We start from the raw sequence: 22,090 nt of genomic DNA, 5'->3' as shown, positions 1-22,090 counted from the left end.
TAATGTTCAGCCCCAACCCTCTCCAAACTCCAGGAATTTACCCAAACTGTTTTCACCTCTATAGAAACCTAGCTAAAAAAATCATGCTTGTTCCTCAACCCTAACAAAACAAAATTAATGCTCTTTATCCCAAAACAATATAAACAAAATAATTACATCAGCAAACAATACTAAAATAGAAGTAGTTACACACAGTAAACTCCTAGTTGTTGTCAATGACAAAAATCTCACATTTGACTATCATAATCTTACAAACTATAAAAAAAGACCAGTCAAAAACTGGGCTCCCTGTACAGAGCCAAATAATACCTTAGAGAGACAGCATGGCAAACATTAGACCCGACCTACTAACTCCTACCCTCCTTTGTGCATCACCCATACTAAATAACAAATACATCCACATCCTCAACCTCTTTTTTCCCCATTTTGCACATGGGGTAGGGGTCTCACTTCAACAGTGATAATCATCTCAAGCCAAGGTTTACAACACAGGGTAAGCTAGCCCTGCCATGGTAGTTCATCCGTACCACTCACTTTCACACACACTACAGCCAATTTAGTGTGCCCAATCCACCTACTGCATGTCTTTCGAATGTGGGAGGAAACCTGACCACCTGGATGAAAACCACACGACTGAAGGGAGGGCATGCAGACTCTGCACAGAAGGCACCCCAGTCAAGAAATGAATCGGAAAACCTCTTGCTGTAACAAATGCAACTCTTGAATCCAAACTAGCCTCTTGCTATAATAAAACTGCTGAATCTGCCACTATCTCAATACACAGAACCCACCTCTATCAAACCTTGACACCACCTAACTGTCTCGAACTAAGCAGCAATCTAAACCATTCACAATTTATATCTACATGTAAACTTACTACCCAGACAAATACCCCATACTAAAACAATATCTTACCACTTTCTCTTCAAGGGGCCTCCACTCTGCCAACAAATTCTTATTAAACATACTAAGTCTAATAACTCAGCTGAAGACTTGCTTTACTACTGGTACATCTCAAAAATATGAAGCCCCATCCCAGAACACATCAAGCTCGCTGACAAACTACCACACTTTAAAAGCCCACTTAAACTGCATCTGTATAAATCGTAGTCATGCTCATGCTCAGCACCAGGCTTCCTCTTCAATGTCCCAGCATTTCCTCCATCTTCCTTCCCCATCTTAACCTACCTCCCTTTCTGATCATACACACTCTGTTCTCACTTCACCTAAATTTTCTCTAACTCATCTCCTCTATCACACTCTAAACTCAAGCTATAGTCTCAAAAAGTCTATACCTCCTTACAATGCTTACCTAGATACACTCTATGCTACTAAAATGCTTTCCTCTCTAAAGTGTAAATCCATTTATTTCCTCCAAGAATTTAGAGCTATGAGAATTGTGTACACTTATACATGCTGATGTAAACACTTTACTGTATATACCTGTCTTGTAACTATGTCTGTTTTTCTGCAAAGTGTAACTGTTGTTTTTCTGAGAACTGTTTAAATTCACTTGTTACTATAAATGTATTGTGATTTTCTCCCCAGTCCTCCGCTGAAAATGTGCTTTGCCCAGTTGGACATTACCATTCAACAAAGACAATTAAATAAATACAGTACAAAAGGATTCATGTCATTAGATTGACCGCAATCCCTCAATGGCACAAGCTGCAAATAAAATTCACAAAAACTACACTCAAACATCAGAGGAAGTCTTTTTTAGCTGGGCGCAAGTCTCTGCACTCTTCTAATGTGGGGATCACTTACATATATACCACGTCTGAGGTCACAGAGCAGTGGAGAAAGATGAAAATCCAGCTATCACGGTAGCAGTTTAGGTGAATTTTATTCAGTGTTTGCTGTTTCTGGCATCACTCTGTTTATTCAAGTGCATGCACATGGCCACTATTTTTCTTTTCCCAAAACAATGTGACATGTAGGCCTGTAATAGACAGGAATGATGATGTCCTACAACCCGTTGCTAGGAGTCCAAAACTGATGTTTGTGTGATGTGAAGGAAGTAGTTGTAACAACTTGCCTATGTAAAGTGGACAGTCTGCTTATAAAAGTCTATAAAGTAACTTGTGGTTGCAAAACTCCCACGGAACTTTAATGGAGTAACACAGCCAAATTCAGACTAATTAGAAGCTGATTGCCAATGACAGCTTGTATAACAATGGTTGCCTGACACAGGCAAATCGGGAAGTAGATTCCTCAGTCAGAGTACATTATGATTAAAAATAGGAGTTCTGACCAAAATAAAGTTGGACAACCCAGGTGAGGCTCCCTGTGGATTTAACCCGAGACAATTCAGGTAAAGACTTTCTGAAGGAAACGCCTGACAGCATACTTCTCAACCTGGAAACATCAAAAATCTGGACAAAGGCCAGTGAAAAGTAGGTACAACCGGCCAAAAATCGGGACACTGAAAAACATAAAATTTGCATACATAAATTATGCAACCTTACCCACTCCATTGGAATTGTGGGATACCATCAACAAGCATTTTCTGCACAGTAAGTTAGGAGCATTCCTTCCATGCTATGAGATAGGTATTCCCTTACAATCAGAAGGCATTCATAATTTTTTCTTACAAATTAATGTTAATATGTATATTGGAAGTATAAAATGTCAGTGTGGTATAGGGCAATCAGTAACAGCTATATGACTGCAGATTTAATAATCTCTCTGCATTTTACTGGATGGGACAGCAATGAAACACTTACATTTTGTATTTCTCTAACTGGAGCTGTGACTTTGGAGATTCTGCAGTGCACTTTAGAGCAAAAGGGGAGTACCAAACACGCAGACAGACACACATACACCTACTACCATACATATATTCACATACATATACATGTGCACACACACGCACACAACACAAGAGTACTCAACTGGATTAGCAAGATAAGCAGGGCAAAGCAGTGCAGTTTTCATCCTACACATATTCAGCCACCAGAAACCACAGGTTCAATACAAACAACAGAAGGATACATTTATTCACTTTTTGCACTTCTCTGCAGAAATATTGCTAAGTGTGGACATTTCTGAATTGCCAAACTACTCAAAGATCCTTGCAGAGTAGTACATAGGCATATGGAAGAGACTATCTGCAACAACAGACTACTGCATTTACATGCACAATAACCCACGCTGCTCTGCAGATAAGCTTTGCACTGTAAACCAGAAATAACTTTCTAAATCACAAGTCTCTTGCACAGCTTTGCTTAGCATGCAAAATGTTTATGAATTCCATCCTTTAACGTTTTTTGACTAATGTCCTGAACATGCTAACTGTATTTTTAAAACTTTTTTTTTTTTGGTCTAAGCAAACTATTTTTCAACTTGCTGCGGGACTCCATTTTACTATGTTACTGCTACCACTGAAGGGATCATTTAACAAGCAACTGTGCAAAGTTGTGTGAAACACACATTTATCTCAAACACAAAAGGAAATTCTGCATGTTTATGCAGGACTTGTTTTATATACATATATATATATATATATATATATATATATATATATATATATATCTATAAGAAGTATGAAACTAGTATCTTTCACTATTAACAGATTATAATAGTGCTTTACTAGAAAATTAAAATAAGTTATGAAGGACAGGGCAAAAACTGAGAGGCAAAGCAGAATCGGGGCTATGTTCTGCATTCATATGCAGGAATACATTTCTAGTGCTTTCCAATCAAATGTAACATTTAGCATTAGCTTAAAGGGTATTTTATTCAAACAAAAAGAAATGAAAACATACTGTCATATATTAGTTTGACACTTTTACAGACACACTATAGCCACCTACAGAACATGCTTCTGGTGTCAAAGATCGTAATGCAGGGATTACACTAGGAAAATATCATTTGCAAACCTGACTAAACTAGCAAAAGTCTGATGTTAACAACTGTTTACAGTTCAGTTCTGCAGTAAAGTAAAGAATGCATGCAATTTTGTTTGCACAGCACAGACAATCTGCAAGTGAATACCAATGATGCACATGTGTATGGGTATGTGTATGCCCCTATTTTTACTATCTTCTGCTTATATCCACATAATTCCCTGCAAAATAAAGTCCGTGGACCCTAATGTGGCTCAACATTGTTGGATGCTGATTATTCTTGTTAAATCAGTTTCTCCTTTCCTCAGCCACTGACAACATGAATAAACCACTCTTTTTTTTCATTTACTTTACACCATTATGGCACTACAGGTGAGTTACTGTTATCTGCCATGTCGAAAAGGGGCTATGCCACAAGTCACTCATGGGCAGGCTGTGCTGTGGTCGTGAACAACTGACCTTTGTTTTTATTTTTTTTTTTAATCTCCCACAGAATCTCCAAGTCCTACAGGCAGTCATGCACTGCCCCACGAAGCTGATGTCATCATGCATGCCCTTGTACATTGATGACATTGCACGATACGCTGGCGATGTGTGATGATGTCAGCCATAACTTAAAATTGTAAAAAAATAAATAAATAATCGTGAATTGAAGGGGTCACTCAGCAATTCATAGAACCCATTATTTCGCCCTCAAATCTGGTAAATACAGAGGAATTTGGTGCAGTTAAGAGGTATGTCTGGCAGGGCCTGCAGCTGTGGTTTTCTATTTAATGGATGACAGGTTGTTTGGGAATGACCCAAAATGCTTGAAGTACTCCTGTGGATTACAATGTCCTGCATTACAGTACAGCACATGGTGTATACAGCTTTGTAAATACTGTGCCAGGACAAGTGGGCTATCTTTTTAGTTTCTGTTTGCAGCAATACTTTGTGCTTCCTTTTTGTAAATATATGCCTCCAGCGTTTTTTTATTTTACTCTATACATATACACACACACACACACACAAACACAGGATACGCTAGTATAAACTAGCTGTACAGTCTATCATTAAGTCATACTACTTAACGTCTAAGAGATGGAGTCTCACAATTTGCATTAAAAGAGCTAACTGCTCCTGTCATCACCTTAATAATTCAGACACGAGCTCTTACTTAGAAATCCAAAAACAATCTCCATCTCGAGATTTATATATAAATGTATGACTGAACAAATTTTAAACTTCACCTGTGATATTTAATTTTCTGAGTGCAAGTTCATTCAATTACCTTCACAAGTAAAAGCTCAGAGGAAAAAAAAAATGACAATACAAAATACTTACTGAACTTTAGGAATTTAAATCACTGTTTTGTATTCTTATCACTAGAGTCTCAACTTTAAATGAAAGATGCATAAAAGGAAGAGATAAAAATCCAGTACTGAGCCAGCTCTCTATGCCTGTGAGGGATCTTAGCATAAAGACATCCTTGTTGTAAGTAACCATGCTTGCCTCAGCCCTGCCTTACAAATCTGAAACTAGTATGTATTTTTATTCAAATTATGCATCAAATATCACACAAATCAAAGATGGACAACCACGCTATAGAAAGTCCATTTTATATTGCACCGTATCCTTAGTTGTAAAACAGTGACATGCATTGTTCACTAATGTCAGAACGTGGTAGAGCCTTCCTTAAATACTTCAGTACCCAACATGTTACAACTAAATCTACTGAAAAAAGCTGCACCAGTGGGCATTACCTGTACAGATGGCACACAACCAGCAACAACATAGAATAAAAGGTGAGATGTTGTTTTGTAGAGACAGAAATACAAGTTGGAATCCCATCACTAGAAAATATATAATGTGCTATCCTGAGTAGCCAAACAACTCCTTTATGTTCACTGGTTTCCAAAGACGTTATCTACTTTAAATAAATTGAAATGTCCAATCAAAAATAAGTAATTGCTCTAAATACTGTTCTAAGTCAAGTGCACGTCTAAGTATGTACATCAAAATATAAAGAGCAGCTGCATTCTGCAAGGTACAGTGTATGTTTAAAATGGCTTACTTCAGAGTTAAAAAGCTAGGCTGTGAAGGCTGTACTAGCAAAGCCCTTTAAAAAAAGTGTGAATTGAACAGAATGTTTATACATGAACCTTGTGATGTGTAGGCGACATGACTGTCTATACCAGTGTGCCCATGTGCAGAAGTAGGCATGCACAATATCACGGCAATGCATGAGGTAAGAACAACGAGCTCAACTCCTCCTGGCAAATGGGGGCGGGCTTTTATAATCGTGGGAGGTGGTCTGCTACTGTGAGAGGTGGCTTGCAAGTGGTAACAGCTACTGGTTAAATATCTTTCTGCTTATCACTAGGACCCGCAGTAGTGGTGCTGCGGTAGCGTTGTTGCATTCGATTCTCAGCTAGAGCGTCTTCTGTGTGGAGGCATGTGTGAATGGGCATGCCTTCGTTGAAGGTTGTGCGTTAGGGCTGGTAATTCAGCACGTAAAAATCCACTACCAAACATTAGTGGACCGGCGTTCCACTGTGGCGAACCCTAACCAGGATAAGCCGAAAGACACAACAACAACTTAAATGTGAATTTAAAAAACAATCAAAGGTGAGCACTAAAAGACTCAACTGTTTTCAGCTTCACTGGTTTTACATTTGTGCATTAGCCTATGACTGAATCTACTGAACAATTTATTCCAGGCAAGAGGTAGTGTTTCACAGCCTTTGCCTACGTATATGTACTTGGATGCACCTCACATATTACAAGAGGAATACAGGAGTGTGTGATACCACATATCACAAACTAAGAGGAAAACTGCCTCTAGATGAAGTCCCAGTAAAAGTAAAAAGGCTAATGGACACTAAATATCTGAATGAGGAGTGAAAACAATCAGTGTATCAAGGGGCATCTTATACCCTCGAAATTCAGTAGTTCCTAGCCATGCATACCCCTCAAGCATAATTCAACACATAAAAAGGGCACCAAATAATTATGACTAAAAAGTTTACTGATGAGTTGACACAAAACGGTAATGGTTTCCCACAATTTTCAATATGCATATCATCATCATCATCTTTCGGCTGTTTCCGTTAGGGGTCGCCACAGCAGATCACCTGTTTCCATTTCTTCCTGTCCTCTGCATCTTGCTCTGTCACACCAACCACCTGCATGTCCTCTCTCACCACATCCATAAACCTTATCTTAGGCCTTCCTCTTTTCCTGTTACCTGGTAGCTTCATCCTTAGCATCTTTTTCCCAATATACTCAGCATCCCTCTTCAGCACATGTCCAAACCAACGTAATCGTGCCTCTCTGGCTTTGTCTCCAAACCTTCCAACCTGGGCTGACCCCCTAATATACTTATTCCTAATCCTGTCCACCCTCGTCACACCCAGTGCAAATCTTAACATCTTTAATTCTGCCACATCCAGCTCAAACTCCTGCCTTTTTGTCAATGCCACTGTCTCCAACCCACATAACATAGCTGGTCTCACTACCCTCTTGTAGACCTTCCCTTTCACTCTTACAGGTACTGCCTGTCACAAATCACTCCTGACACTCTTCTCCACCCACTCCATCCTGCCTGTACTCTCTTCCACACTCACCGTTACTCTGAACTATTGACCCTAAGTATTTAAACTCATCCACCTTCGCCACCTCTACTCCTTGCATTCTCACCATTCCTCTATCCTCTCTCTCATTCACACACATATATTCTGTCTTTGTCCTGCTGATCTTCATTCCTCTTCTCTCTAGAGCATATCTCCATCTCTCCAGGGTCTCCTCCACCTGTTCCCTACTCTCACTACAGATCAAAATGTCATCTGCAAACATCATAGTCCACGGGGACTCCTGTCTGATCTCGTCTGTCAACCTGTGCAACACCATTGCAAATAAGAAAGGGCTCAGAGCTGATCCTTGATGTAACCCCACCTCCACCTTAAACGCATCCGTCACTCCCACCGCAGACCTCACCGCTGTCACACTACCCTCGTACATATCCTGTACCACTCTTACATACTTTTCTGACACTCCTGACTTCCTCATACAATACCACAACTCCTCTCTAGGCATCCTGTCATATGCTTTCTCTCAGTCTACTAAAACACAATGCAACTCCTTCCAACATTCTCTGTACTTCTCCATCAACACTCTCAGAGCAAAGATCTCATCTGTAGTGCTCTTTCCTGGCATGAAACCATACTGCTGATCACTAATCATCACGTCCCTTCTTAACCTTGCTTCCACTACTCTTTCCCATAACTTCATGCTGTGACTGATCAATTTAATCCCTCTGTAGTTACTACAGCTCTGCACATCACCCTTATTCTTAAAAATTGGTACCAAAACACTTTTTCTCCATTCCTCAGGCATCCTCTCACTTTCCAAGTTTTCATTAAACAATCTGGTTAAAAACTCCACTGCCATTTCACCTAAACACCTCCATACTTCCACAGGTATGTCATCTGGGCCAACAGCCTTTCCATTCTTCATTCTCTTCATAGCTATCCTTACTTCCTCCTTGCTAATCCATTGTACTTCATGATTCACTATCCCTACATCATCCAACCTTCTCTCCCTCTCATTCTTTTCATTCATCAACCCCTCAAAGTACTCTTTCCATCTCCTCAACACACTCTCCTCGCTTGTGAATATGTTTCCCTCATTATCCTTTATCACCTTTACCTGCTGCACATCTTTCCTAGCTCGGTCCCTCTGTCTAGCCAATCAGTACAGGTATTTTTCTCCCTCCTTAGTGTCTAATCTTTCATACGACTCTTCATATGCCTTATCCTTAGCCTTCGCCACCTCTCTCTTTCCATGCACCTCATCTCCTTATACTCCTGTCTACTTTCTTCATCTCTCTGACAATCCCACTTCTTCTTTGCCAACCTCTTTCTCTGTATACTCTCCTGTACTTCCTCATTCCACCACCATGTCTCCTTGTTGTCCTTCCTCTGTCCAGATGTGATACCAAGCACCTTTCTAGCCATCTCCCTTACTAGCTCTGCTGTAGTTACCCAGCTATTTGGTAAATCTTCACTGCCACCCACTGCCTGCCTTAACTCATCCCTGAACTCCACCTCACAATTACCCTTTTTCAATTTCCACCACTTGATCCTTGGTGCTGCCCTCACACTCCTCCTCCTCTTCTTCTTGATAACCAACGTCATCATACAAACCATTATCCTATGCTGCCTAACTACACTTTCTCCAGTCACCACTTTACAGTCACCAATCTCCTTCAAACTGGCCCTCCTACAAAAGATATAATCCACCTGTGTGCATCTTCCTCCACTCTTGTATGTCACCCTATGCTCCACCCGCTTGTTAAAATATGTATTCGCCACAGCCATGTCCATCCTTTTCGCAAAATCCACTACCATCTGACCTTCTGCATTCCTTTGTTTAACACCATAACTACCCATCACTTCCTCATCCCCTCTGTTCTCTTCACCAACATGCCCATTGAAATCTGCTCCAATCACCACTCTCTCACCCTTGGGTACAGTCATCACCACTTCATTCAATTCACTCCAATATTTTTCTTTCTCATCCATTGCACACCCAACTTGTGGAGCATACGCACTAACATTCATCATTACACCATCAATTTCCAGCTTCATAAACATCACTCTATCCGACACTCTTTTCACCTCCAAAACACTCTCAACATACTGTTCCTTCAGAATAACTCCTATGCCATTTCTCCTCCCATCCACACCATGATAAAACAATTTGAACCCACCTCCGATACACCCAGCCTTACTCCCCTTCCATCTGGTCTCTTGCACACACAATATACCAACCTTCCTTATGTCCATCATATCAGCTAGCTCTCTCCCTATACCAGTCATACTGCCAACATTCAAAGTTCCGACCCTCACTACCACAGTCCTAGCCTTTCTCCTCTATTCCTGCCTTCGTCCATGTCTTCCGCCTCTTCTCCTCCTCTGGCCAACAGTAGCCCAATTTTCGCCAGCACCCTGTAGGCTAACAGTACTGGTGGCATATGATACTGCATATACATTAGTCCTCTGTGTTGTTGTTTGACTTTGTTTAGCTCACTTCCAAAATATGAGCATCTTAATCATTGAGTGTTGTCATGAAACATCTTGACTTTTCATTTCCAAGGTCATGCTGCACTACTTCAAACAGGCAGTGAATGAGGACAAAGGTCTAATCTGCAACCTAAAAATTATCAAGCAGTCTGAGAAAGTAAACAAAAGCGTGGTATCATGGGCTAAATAAATCAGGAGATAAGATTTTCAGTTTCCACTCAAGTAGCATTTTAGTTAAAATAAAAAATAGCAAAGGACTAATGTGTTTATGTGTGCAGTAAGAATGTGCAATCAGCATGATATAAAATATTGGTCTGTGTGTGGTCCCTACAAAAACTGACTCCAAACATGTATTAAAAAAAATGATATAGACACGTAGGAGCAGCAGTGCAAGCAGAAAAGCAATGGGTCAACCAGAAATGTCCCCAGACATGAATTATATCACGTTTCTTGTTATTTTAGAAATTCAAGCAATGAAGACTGACACATGTAAGTAAAGAAGTTAACAAAACAAGCAAAAACTGACACTCTTTTAATGAATAATAAAAAAGCAAAGAGAAGCAGGCAGGCAGAAAAGAATGTGCAACTGCCACAAATGACAAAGGCAGGGCAAACATGGTGGTAAAAAATATCCAAAACTGTCAGGTCTGGCTTTAAATGTTTAGGAAAATGCAAGATAAAGAATCATGCTGCTAGAATATGCAGATGGTGTACAGTTAAATAATATGGACAGTGTTCAGAGACGGCAAAAAATACAGTAACAGAACATAGAACACATTCAACAAATATGACACACAACAATGATAGAGATGTTGAGAATGAATATATTGAATGAGAAAGTGATACACGCATACAACAGAACTATAACAATGCAGAAAGGCCAGAAACAACAAGTAAAGGTAGTGGTGGAGACAGGATTTTTTATGAATATTTTAACAAATAATAAATAAAACAAACTAAAGCCAAACCCGTAACTTCAGACAACTAAGAAAAGGATCTACATGTAGAACTCAAAAAGATGACTACGTGTTGAAGGATTTATCTAAAAAATATGTAAAATAAAATGGAGAGCAGCAACAATTTTTCACATACTGGAGGATAATAATACTATATTTTCCGTTATATGCTAGCAATGAAACTTGGACTGATAGAGATGATTGCAAAATCTAGTGAGAGGCAAACAGAAAGAGAGAAACAGAGGAGACCATGAACATGACAAAAGAATGTGAAGAGAAAATACAGACCCAGAATCAGTCTGAAATAAATGCAAACCATCTTGCCAGGTCAATCAAAAAGGAAAATAAGACTGTTCGAACAGAAATCCAAGAAAGTCCAAGACAAGCATGGACTGATTTATACGGGCCACTGTACAGCCAAGAATACCTATTAGTTTCACTATTGATTATTAAAGATTCACAGTTCTAGAAAAAATAAATACATTTGTTAAGCAGAGAAGCCCACTAGGCAGAGTTTCTGGCCTTAGATGTTCAGGAAAAATTGAAAAGAAAAAAAAAAACAATCATTCTATTGTAACATGCAGATGGAAAAGGTGATAACAGAATTAACACATTCCAAATTTTCCCAAGCAGTAGTTTCTACTCTTTACAAAATATTTGCAATTTTTAAAATATTAAAAACAGTAAAGTTTAACAATGGTCCATTTTTAAACAGATGAATTCAAAGAATTCTGTGAAACCCAAAAATTACATAGAGAAAAATGACTCCAACTCACTGGCTAGTGGACTACTTTATGCAAAACTGCAAAGTTACACAAATATCCAAGTACAACCAGATTTACTGTCCAATAGGGCGATTGCCTGTAGGGCTCATGAACAAAGGTCGGTCACTACACTAAAGCTGAGAGCACTGCTGAGCTACACCAATCATTCTGCTTAGATACGACAGCAGAAATAAGACAGCTTGGATAACCAGACCAAAAGACAGAAGTGATAAACAGAAAAGATGACAAGAACAGAAGGAAGAAAAGCTGCTCCAGTGGTGTAGATGGATAAAGCCCTGACTACGGTCCAGCTGACCAGGGCTCAATTAATGGTTTGTGCGATTGACAAAGTGGCAGGGAAGGTATATGCATGCCATCCAAGGTGGGATGGCGCTTGCTGATATGCTCCCTAAGGGGAGGAGTGGTCTAAATATGGGAGTTTCAGTGAGTGTGCCTGGTGGTGGAAAGGCAGTGGGTAGGTCATTTACAAAAAAAATCCCCCTGGATGAAAGCACAGGTGAGCCAAGTCTCAAAGTCACCTCTCAGGATCCATGACTGGCCCCAGCACCAAGTCTGGGGGAGGTTGGAAAGTAGCTGGTACACCCAGCATGGACATTGGGTACTGGGAGCTGTACAAGTAAAGAGGAAGTTTGACTGGACCAAAAAAAAAACAGAAGGAAGACAACACAAACAAATACACTGTCACAAAAATAACGGCCAAGTGGTGATTTTTTCAGACAGGACAGACTGCAGTGGTACAACACAACTCTATTCAGCTTGCAGCCCAGCCAGATAAGTGAAATGAAAGGACCAGTGACTACAGCAATAAATGTAGAAATACCACTCACAGCATTCTTTTCTGAAAACCTGGTATTACACAGAGGTTGGTAAGATAAATATTTATGGATATAACAGTAGTCTACACACTGTTCCAGAAAGTTTTGTTTCTACTGGAAGGGTTCCCAACAGTCAAAATTATCCAGGTCTATTCCAGATAGCTAAAACAGTCCTCCTTATTCAAATTACTGCATATGTTCATTTGTCACTTAATATTTATTTTTATTTTACAGTTCATCTAAAAGCAGAGTTTAAGCAGATGCCATTAAAAACGTTTCATTTTCTTAAATTATTTTTTTGAATAAGTGATAAACTATGGATACCAACATAAAATATTATCCCATTATAGCAGAATTCATATAATCATGTGAAGATAAAAATATTTTATAGTAATTTATACCTAGTACTAGCAGCAATACCCTTAGCATGAATGTACTGATATATACATTTATTTAAGATACTGGAGCAAGAGAAAGAATGATGTGGCCGATGGTCAGTTTTTCTATCCTGGAGGAAGATTTGGGAACTCAATGTCTATTACTAAAAGGCACATTCATCAGCATTTTAATGGAGTGCAGCGATAATGCCCTGATGTCACTGCAAATGCTACTCCCACAAGTTACGGATCCTGTCCACCCACCATGTTAAAGAAAGCTTATGGTCCTCAGTGGTGGCTGATGACTTCAAATCAAAGGGGGGGGGGTTGCAGGAGACAGTTGAATGTGTGGGGCGAAGGGGTATGGCCAACTAGAAAGGGGTGGCACTATGCTCAAAACCAGAACAACTGGAACTTTAATTAAATACAATCCCCTGAGTGCTAAACCGTCATTACAAGAATCCAATCAAGACAAAATGAAGTGTAGAAGAAAAAAAATATTTCAATGTATTGGCTATATGACAGCTTACTTAATATCTAGATGGAAAAAAGGTTGTGAGGCATGAACAAAATAAATTATTTTTTTAAATACATTACTGGAATGCCAGACAAAATCAAATATAAAAAAAGACATCCAGCACTCAACTCAAACCACTTCTCCTTGCACTGCAGTTCTAATTATAATTTATATTCAGCTTTATAAAAGTACCAAGTAACATGCTGAAAGTAGCAATCTCTGTGATACCCCCACTTGTAAAAATGTTTCTTATCCAAAAGAGACCTGCTGCCTGACAACAACTATCTACTTGTTTCATGGGGAAAACATGCTCAAAGTAAAAAATGAACACCAAACAAGAAACAAGCTCAAGATAAATTGCTTAAAGTAATACTGCACAGGTTATGGACCGCACATGATTGATTGGCATTTTGTTTAGTTTATGGGTAAAGCCTGCAAAGATTACTGCAAGTCTCCATCAAATGTAATGAGGTTCTGAAAATACTGTAATGCTGTCCTTTATTAAAATACTGTCATATGCATTTCAATACCTAAAGCTTACATGTTATCTAGTTATGTAAATATTCTCTGCATGGCAACAACAAAAAGGCCTTCAATGTTGGTAATTCTTTAACAGTATGCTTATTAAAGCTTACTTCCATCTTACCTGATGGTCACTAAAGCATTGCTACTTAAACACAGAGCAACAGGGCACTGCGACAGCATGCATTTTCTGAATAATAAGCATAAATCAACAGTATAACAATACGACAGAAAAACAGAACATTCTGCAAAATCAAGGACAGATGAAAAGCCACTGCCGTACTTGTGTCTACCTTGGATAGGGGAACACTCTGTAAACTTACACTGCATAACTGCTCCTTACCTTGCTTGAACACATCCAGAGTCACTACATGGGGGAGTGGGGTGCAACATATATGTGACAATTTGAAATGTCTCTGGCTGATGGTGATGGCTCTGACACTCATACCTCTCAATCTCAGAGCAAGAAATCTGGACAAAGCCATACAGAGAAGTGGGACAAAGGCCCACAAATACGGGCAGTTTTTAAATATTGCTCTTATAAACTTAGAAATATAACAGAATAGTAGTAGGTCTTGCATTAGTATGAATTTTCTGAAAGGTATGCAATTTGAAACTCAAATGTCTGTCATTATTTTCTAACTTCAGTCTTTAATGATTTGCTACTAATTTGCCAAAAAAACACAATTTTATGAAAAATGGACCAAAATGTGATGCAAAAATATAAAATTGCCACACAATACAGCTGGGAACCTGTCAAAGAAGGGACACTTTTTTAATATTAGTACTGTTAACTTGAGCAGCTGACAAAATAAGAGAATCTACATGCATTTCTGAAATAAAAGTAATTTATAACTCTTATCATTACAGTTATTAATAATTGTAAACTCTCCATATTTTCTTCCAAACTTGCCATTTTGCAGAGGGATTATTAAGGGGAGAGCAACATTTTGAGCCAAAATCAGGGACAGTTGAGAGGTTTGTATATTCCTAATTCTATAAAGCGATTTATTTGCACGTACCTCTCAACCTCTTAATGCAGGAAATCTGGACAAGGCCAAATATGTTGGGGAAACATACAAACAGTACTAAAAATTGCTCTTGTATAAACTTAAGACAGCTGATAGAATAACAGGTCTTGCTTTAGCATGCATTTTTCTGAAGGTTATGAAGTCTGAAACTCAATGTCTGTCCTTATTTAGTGACTTCATTCTGAAATGATTTGTCAGAAAACCACACATTTTATGAGGAACAAAGCAAAAATCTATTCATTCTCCAAAAATCTGGACAGTTGAGAGGTATAGTTCAGCCGGGGCTGTCTGAGTTTGCTGCCCTTCCCCCCTCACAAAATCATGGTTGAACAGAGCTTCCCCCCTGCAGCCATTCCAATGTCCCATTCCTTGCCTGTTTTATCCAATTTACCATAAACACTGTAATGTGCATACTGCTTTACTTCTGTCATGATTTGGACTTCATTTGAAATAGACATCTGCTAAACAAAGCAACACAGTCTCACAATGAAAATAGACTTAGCATTAAAACTTCTCTGCCCTTGAAACTCACATTCCTTGAAACAGCATTTAAACCCACATTCAAAGAAAATACATTTTGCCAGAGGCAGATAAAGATTAACTTTGGGCTGTTTTCAAATCATAGGCTCCTTGCACATGAAACATACGTGTTCTTTGATACACCTTCCGGATTGTATTAAATTATATTCCTTGTACAATAAAGTACAGTTAGAGGGCGTTTTAAATTTATTGTTTTGAACATTTTTCCTGTAAACAATGAAACAAAATGCATGCACCAATAATGACAAAACTGCCCAATTCAGAACATTTCCATCCTAAAAGTCTACTCAAACTTCTACAATCCACCAGTATCAGCAAATATGTACAATCTCTAAAGAAGTAAGTGTCATTAGATAATTCTGTATTAAAGAGATCTGTAACTAATGAAGAGGTTGCTACTAGCAAACAACTTTATATTTCATTGTTTCATCTACCAATAAAGTGCCTGTTGCCCTTGAGGAATAAATTGCCTATGTTACATTAAAAAAAATAATAATAATAAGCTAGTAATATTGCAATAGGGAATGGATGGCAAACTGATAACAGGTTCATAGCTACTAGATATCTTTGCCAAAAAGGACTGCAGCATCCACCCCCTTTACGTATAGTATCAGCAATGCAACTACATACTGTGGGAGTAGAACTCACAGCCTTCTACATTAAAAGCAAGTATACTACCTGTTGTGCTATTAACAATATAAGCAGCACTAAACTTCTCTTCCCCTACAGCTCTCAGCTCCTTGTAAAATCTACTCGACACTCAGCTGTATCTCAGAACTTTGCAGCACAAGAAATCTGGAAAAAGCCAAAGTTTATTGGGGGGCTGGACAAAAGCCCAAAAAATAGGGACACATTTTAAACATTGCTTGCATAATCTTGAAAAGTTGCTAGAATAAAATGCTGTGTTACCATCATATATTTCACTGCCAAGTCTTGAACCCAGGACCCTGTGCAAAACAGTCAGAGCAACATACTACTAAGCCAAATCAGCTGTTTTGTGAAAGACAGGAAGACTGAATCTTAAATGGCTACCATTTAGTGAATTCAGTTCTCATCATAGCTGTCAACCTCTTGGCACAAAGCCAATAATGGGGGAATACAGCCCCCAAACATATTCAGTTCTCACCATAGCGCAAAAAACCTGGACGAAGCCAATAATGGGGGAATACAGTCCCAAAAATAGGGACAAATTTCAAATATCCATCTTATAAACTTAGAAAATTGCTAGAATAAAAGGTTTTGTGTTACCATGTACTTTCTGAAGAATATGAAGTCTGAAATTCAAATGCCTGTCATTTTTATTTATTTAACATTTGTTAACCAGGAAAGTCTGACTTGGAACAAAAGCCAATTTTCAGCAGAGGCCCAGGGAGAAACACTTCAGACACGTCTTTATAAGATGGGAGGACACCACAGCAATCAGAGGAAACCCACACAAACACAGGGAGGACATGCAGACTCCGCACAGAAGGCACCCCAGCCAAGAATCAAACCAGAGAACCTCTAGCTGTCAGGCAACAATGCTACCACTGCACCATCAACTATGTAAAGAAACAAAATACAGAAACCACAGATTTTATGAGGAACAGAATAGAACAAATATGAGGCAAAAATCTCCAATTTTTTTACAAATGGTGGTGGGTAGGGAATTCAGGCTCTTGCTACCTGCACCCAAGGTATACGGTTCAAGCCTGAGGTATTCTCTAACCACCACCATTTATCCTGAGTTCTCTCTAGCCAACAGTATATAGGAACTTGGGCATGTCACACAAACACACATTTGTACCTGCTTCAATGTCCTCGGTCCCCAAGTTCATCACACACACAAAACTGTACCTGCTTCAATGTCCTCAGTCCCAGAGTTTGTCTGCAGCAGCTTCATTTGTATGTCCCGTCCCGCGCAAGCAATGCAAAACATCTTCTTGGCTGGCTTCTCTGGGAGAGGAGGCTCCAGCCTGCAGACATTGCAGTTCAGATCTCTTCCTTTCTATGCGGTAATCATTTTACAGACTTCTGGGCATCAGTCCTGCAGAGATGCCTTCTCCCTAACTGGACTGCTGTGTCAGCAGTCCAAAGTCCTCTGAGTTCCCGGAACACCAAGCACACATAAGCAGAGTTCCGGGACTCGCGATTTTTTTTTCTTTCCTTTTCCACACCTGGGGGGACTGCAGTCCTATAGCACGAGCCGCCCCTGATGGTCCCACATCTATAACCCCCCACTGGATTCCTCACTTCCCAGGGTGCATAAAATGAGCAACAGAAAATCAACTTCCCACGGAGTTGGCAGGTCCAAACAGCGAAGGGCTACATCCAGGGATGCCCAGACAGGAGTCACTGGGTATTAGGGTCTGTGTACCTGGGAAAACTGGGGATAAAGCTAAAGGCTAACTAGGATGGGGTGGGGGAGATAAATTTCTGGTAACCTAGACCTTTTCAAAAAGTCATGCGTATAAAAGCAATAAACCACATGCTGTAAGTGTTTGAAGATTAATCTAAAGAAATTCCTATCAAGGCAATGGTCATTTACACATAAATACTTGAAGTGCTGCAATTCAACCCAAAAGCAGTGAATCCCTTCTAATACGTCACTTAGATGTTACTTAGAATTAATGTGCGATCAAACCCCTGTGTCTATCCATGAGACTGCATTAATGCCAGTGGTGCCCTTTCAGGATCGATCTTCAAGGATTGTATTCCAGCTGCTAACTTCCTTACTTAGCCCAAGACTGTATTAGCAAAAAATGCTTTTTTTTTTTTAAAAAAAAGCAGATAATGCGTGTCTCAGTTAATATTCTTTATTCTCAGGACTATTCATTTTAACATATTGGTAAAAAAAAAAATTCTGATTGGTCTTTAAAGTGTTCTTATTGGCTTTTGCTATAAAGAAAACATTTGGGAGGCTACACCCACCGTAAGTCTTTATTACTTTTAAGACAGTTTGGTTTTAAATTCAGCTTATACTGTGTTTTTCTGGGTCAACCTGGCGGGGTTCCCTTATATATCTACATTTAAGCAATTGGATCCTTCAATCTATGAACCTACCCCTGATCATTCCCCTCTTGTGCCCCAACATGTGCTGGGTTCACGATTAGCTATAAGCCATTCACCTATGCCCCTAGGCCAGTTAATGTTTTAGAATTACAATCAGAAGAGCAACTCCAGCCTACATATTCATAATTAGAACACTCCTCTACTACACTTTAAATTTCTCTAATGTTTTATTTTATTCAACTTATTTTATTTTATATTATTTTAGTCTATTTGATTTTATAATCTATTCTCAATATTATCTTAAGTATTTTTGATTATTCTGATTTCTCAAACTGTTCCTAATCTTCCTATCCCTAACCCTTATCTCTAAACTCCTCTATCACACACCTAATACTTATCCAAGTCCTACCGATACTTCGATAGATTAGACGGTTGCGTTAGAAGGTCGAGTTACAGCTCATGTGCCTAACCTCCCCTTTATTCCCTTTTTGATGGTCTTTCTGACAATCTTTTTAAGTATATATACTTTAAGTCATTTATGGCAGATGATTCCAGATCCCTAGCATGGTCACTGTCCAACCCATGCCAATGGCGTTATTATTTGGGGAATCAGGCTGGAGCTGGCCCTTTGGGAATAAGGACCATCGGCCTACTCTTGTCTTATTTTGGGTATATTCGACTCTATTTTTTTCCACTACACTATTATTTTGGCGTCTCACTAATCTTTAGATGATTTTGGGGGCTGAGATTGCACCTGCATGAACCCTGGACCTAACCACCATTTCACCAAGTTGGTGATATCGAGTAGGATACACCTGGCCCGTTAACATGGATACCATAGGGAGGACTGCTTTTTCAGGTATGATATTTCATACATGATTTTGATGCATTTCTGACATTCTGTACATGAGTAACACTATTCTGTGGCTAAAATGTGGGTTTTTGGCACTATAATGGCATTATAATATCAATTTTCAGTGTCATTTTTTTTCGTGTTTTTAGCTGGTCTGGATGGAGCGGCCATGTGCCCACCATGCCACCTTTTTAAATCCCCTTTGGTATTTTTATATTTTTACTTCTAGAAATAAACTAAAGCAGACTTGTTTGCCAGCTCACCCAAGCCCTCTCATTAGCTTGTTTTACTTGCAGTTGCAGCCCCCCATTGGCTGAGCTTCACCACCTCTTCCTGATAAGCATTGGTCAGCATCTGGACCAATGGGCATTGTGTTTTCAGAATTTTCATGACTGGTATGGATGACCTTGGATGTTTTTTGGGCCTTCATGACTTACTTGGCAAGCTGTCTTCCGATGGCACGGCCGCCAGCCCTCCACGCTTCACATTTTTTTGTCCTTTTATCATCGTTTAATCTCGATCTGTGTTGCCTGAATTTTGTTTTTGGTTTTGGTGTTGATCACACAGAGAGGATTGCGATTCATGAGTGGTTTCTCAATCCATATTCTTGACTTTCCTTACATGAGTGACACTGCATTGGGGCTCAGATGGGGGTTTTTAGTCCTACTATGGGGTCGGTTTGGATTTCAGTCTTGATTGTGCTTTTACACTTGTTTGTTGTTTCGGATGACGCAGCTGTGAGCCCGACATGCCTCCTGGTTGGATGCTTGTTGAATCTCTTTTGCTACTTTTTGGAATGACTAAATTGAAGCATTCTTCTGAGGGCATGGCTGCGAGCCCTCCTTGTTTCCCATTTCCTATTCTCTTCCCCATTTAATCTGCATCTGTGCTACCTAATTTTATGTTTTTATTTATTTATTTATTTTTAGCTTCTGGTTGGAATAACTCAAAGCATACCTTTAGCCAACTCGCCCAAGCCCCCTCATTGGTGTGGTCCTTGCATTCATGGCTCCCCAGAGGTTGAGCGTTTCCGATGGACACTGGCTGCCATTTGGACCAATGGTTCTCATGGTTTCAGAACTTCCACCAATCAAAATTAGACCTGGAGTTGCCCATTAAAATACTAAAGCCATCATATTTTAAGGTGTGAGCTTTCCCCACCACTCACCTGGCCTTTATATATCCGCATTCCCCAGTGTTCATAGGTAGGTACTAGGCTATTTGCCCGAGGGCATTTATAAGCCTAGCCAGAGTGTGTCAGCTTTCGCCACCCTATTGATGAAATAACTGAGCCTCTGTCAAGAAGAGCCAATGAAGTGATCGCAGGGGTATATTTTCTGTTACCCATCCACTTGTCAGGGTTTCTCTTGAAGAATGTTAGTGAGGGAGTCTGCCTAATGTAGTTAGAAATTTTGTTCCAAAGCATGGGGAGTCTCTGTGACAGGAATCTATCCTTTCAGCATGTTCTATTTATTGTTGTGGCGAGGTTTAGCTCACTAGAGCGAGTGGCTCGCAGTAACTTGGATTTCTTTAGGTGGAACATGTCCATCAATTCTGAGTTGGACATGGCTTTGTAAGTCAGGCAGAGATCACCTCTGAGTAAGCGATATGCCACTGAGTACAGCCAGAGTTTTTCCAGTTGGGCTGCATTGGACATATGTTTGAGGCCAGTGATCCCCTTGGTGAGGTACTTCTGTGGTCTTTCCAGCTGTTGGAAGTGTCTTGTGTGGTACATCCCAAATGGGGCATTGGACTCTATGATGGGTCTGATGAGTGACGAGTAGATGGGGCACTATAACCTCTATTTCTAGATGCGAACCCTTTAGTAATTAGATGGGCTACATAGAAGGATCTCCTAACTACTTTGGCAATATGATTGTCAAAGGAGAGATTACTATCTACCTGGGTCCCCAGATCTCTTATTACCTCTTCTGTATTAAGGGGGCTTCCACCTATGTGGTAATTCATGGGTATTTTGTTTTTCCCAAACGGGAAGACTATGCATTTTTTGGCATTTAGCTTGAGATCATGACACCAGGTGTCCATCTCAGTAAGGCCCTTCTGGAGAATGTCCGTGTCAGCCGGAGAGTCAATTATGGCTCCCAGTTTGCAGTCATCTGCGAACTTGGTTAGCCATAGTCCCCCTGTGTTTGCCTGTACTTCTGAGAAGTATATGCTGAACAGTAGGGGACCCAGGACCAAGCCTTGTGGGACACCACTTGTGACTGGTTTAGAGACTGACCTGGAGCCCGCTATTCTTACCATGCGAGCTCTATCTGTAAGCCAGTTGACAACCCATCTCATGACGTAGGGGTTTATGTTCAGGCTGGTGAGTTTTTCTATAATTCCCTGAGTAGGGAATGGTGTCAAAAGCCTTGGCGAGGTCAAAAGGTAGGCTGTGTGAACCACCTTTCCCTCATCTATGGCCTTGGTGACTGTCTCAAAGAAGTCAACCAGGTTTAGTAGGCACGATCTGCCATTAACAAAGCCGAACTGGGTCAGGTCAAGTGTTTGGAGGTTCCCAATGTCTTTGTTAATGAGTTCCATGATGATGCGCTCCATAGCCTTGCAGACCAGGCTTATGGGGCAATAGTTACCAGGGTCAGTTGTGGCCCCTCCTTTGTGCAGCAGAATAACCGTTGCTGTGCGCCATTCTATGGGCACATAGCCTGTGGAGAGGCTGAGGTTGAACAGTGTGTTTAGGTGGGGGGTTACTGTGTTCTGTAGTTCATACAAGACACAGCCTGGACAACATCTGGCCCCGTTGACGCTGTGCTTTTGGCTTTTGAAAGC

The 22,090-nt window shown here is 39.9% G+C and overlaps 1 protein-coding gene across 1 annotated transcript in view; it reads right to left on the bottom strand.

The window, feature by feature from the left end:
- The window catches only part of HS2ST1 (heparan sulfate 2-O-sulfotransferase 1), a 692,935-nt gene extending 673,131 nt beyond the window's left edge, over window positions 1-19,804 (bottom strand). The window contains exon 1 of the mRNA XM_044086811.1: window positions 19,735-19,804. Within this exon, the coding sequence (XP_043942746.1) occupies window positions 19,735-19,804 (70 nt within the window). The remainder of the gene's footprint in view (window positions 1-19,734) is intronic.
- Between the last annotated feature and the right edge of the window lie 2,286 nt (window positions 19,805-22,090).

The sequence above is a fragment of the Protopterus annectens genome, chromosome 10.part0 (assembly GCF_019279795.1).
Source record: "Protopterus annectens isolate FY-2018-M chromosome 10.part0, PAN1.0, whole genome shotgun sequence".
NCBI lineage: Eukaryota > Metazoa > Chordata > Ceratodontiformes > Protopteridae > Protopterus > Protopterus annectens.
This window is presented reverse-complemented; position numbering and strand designations above follow the sequence as displayed.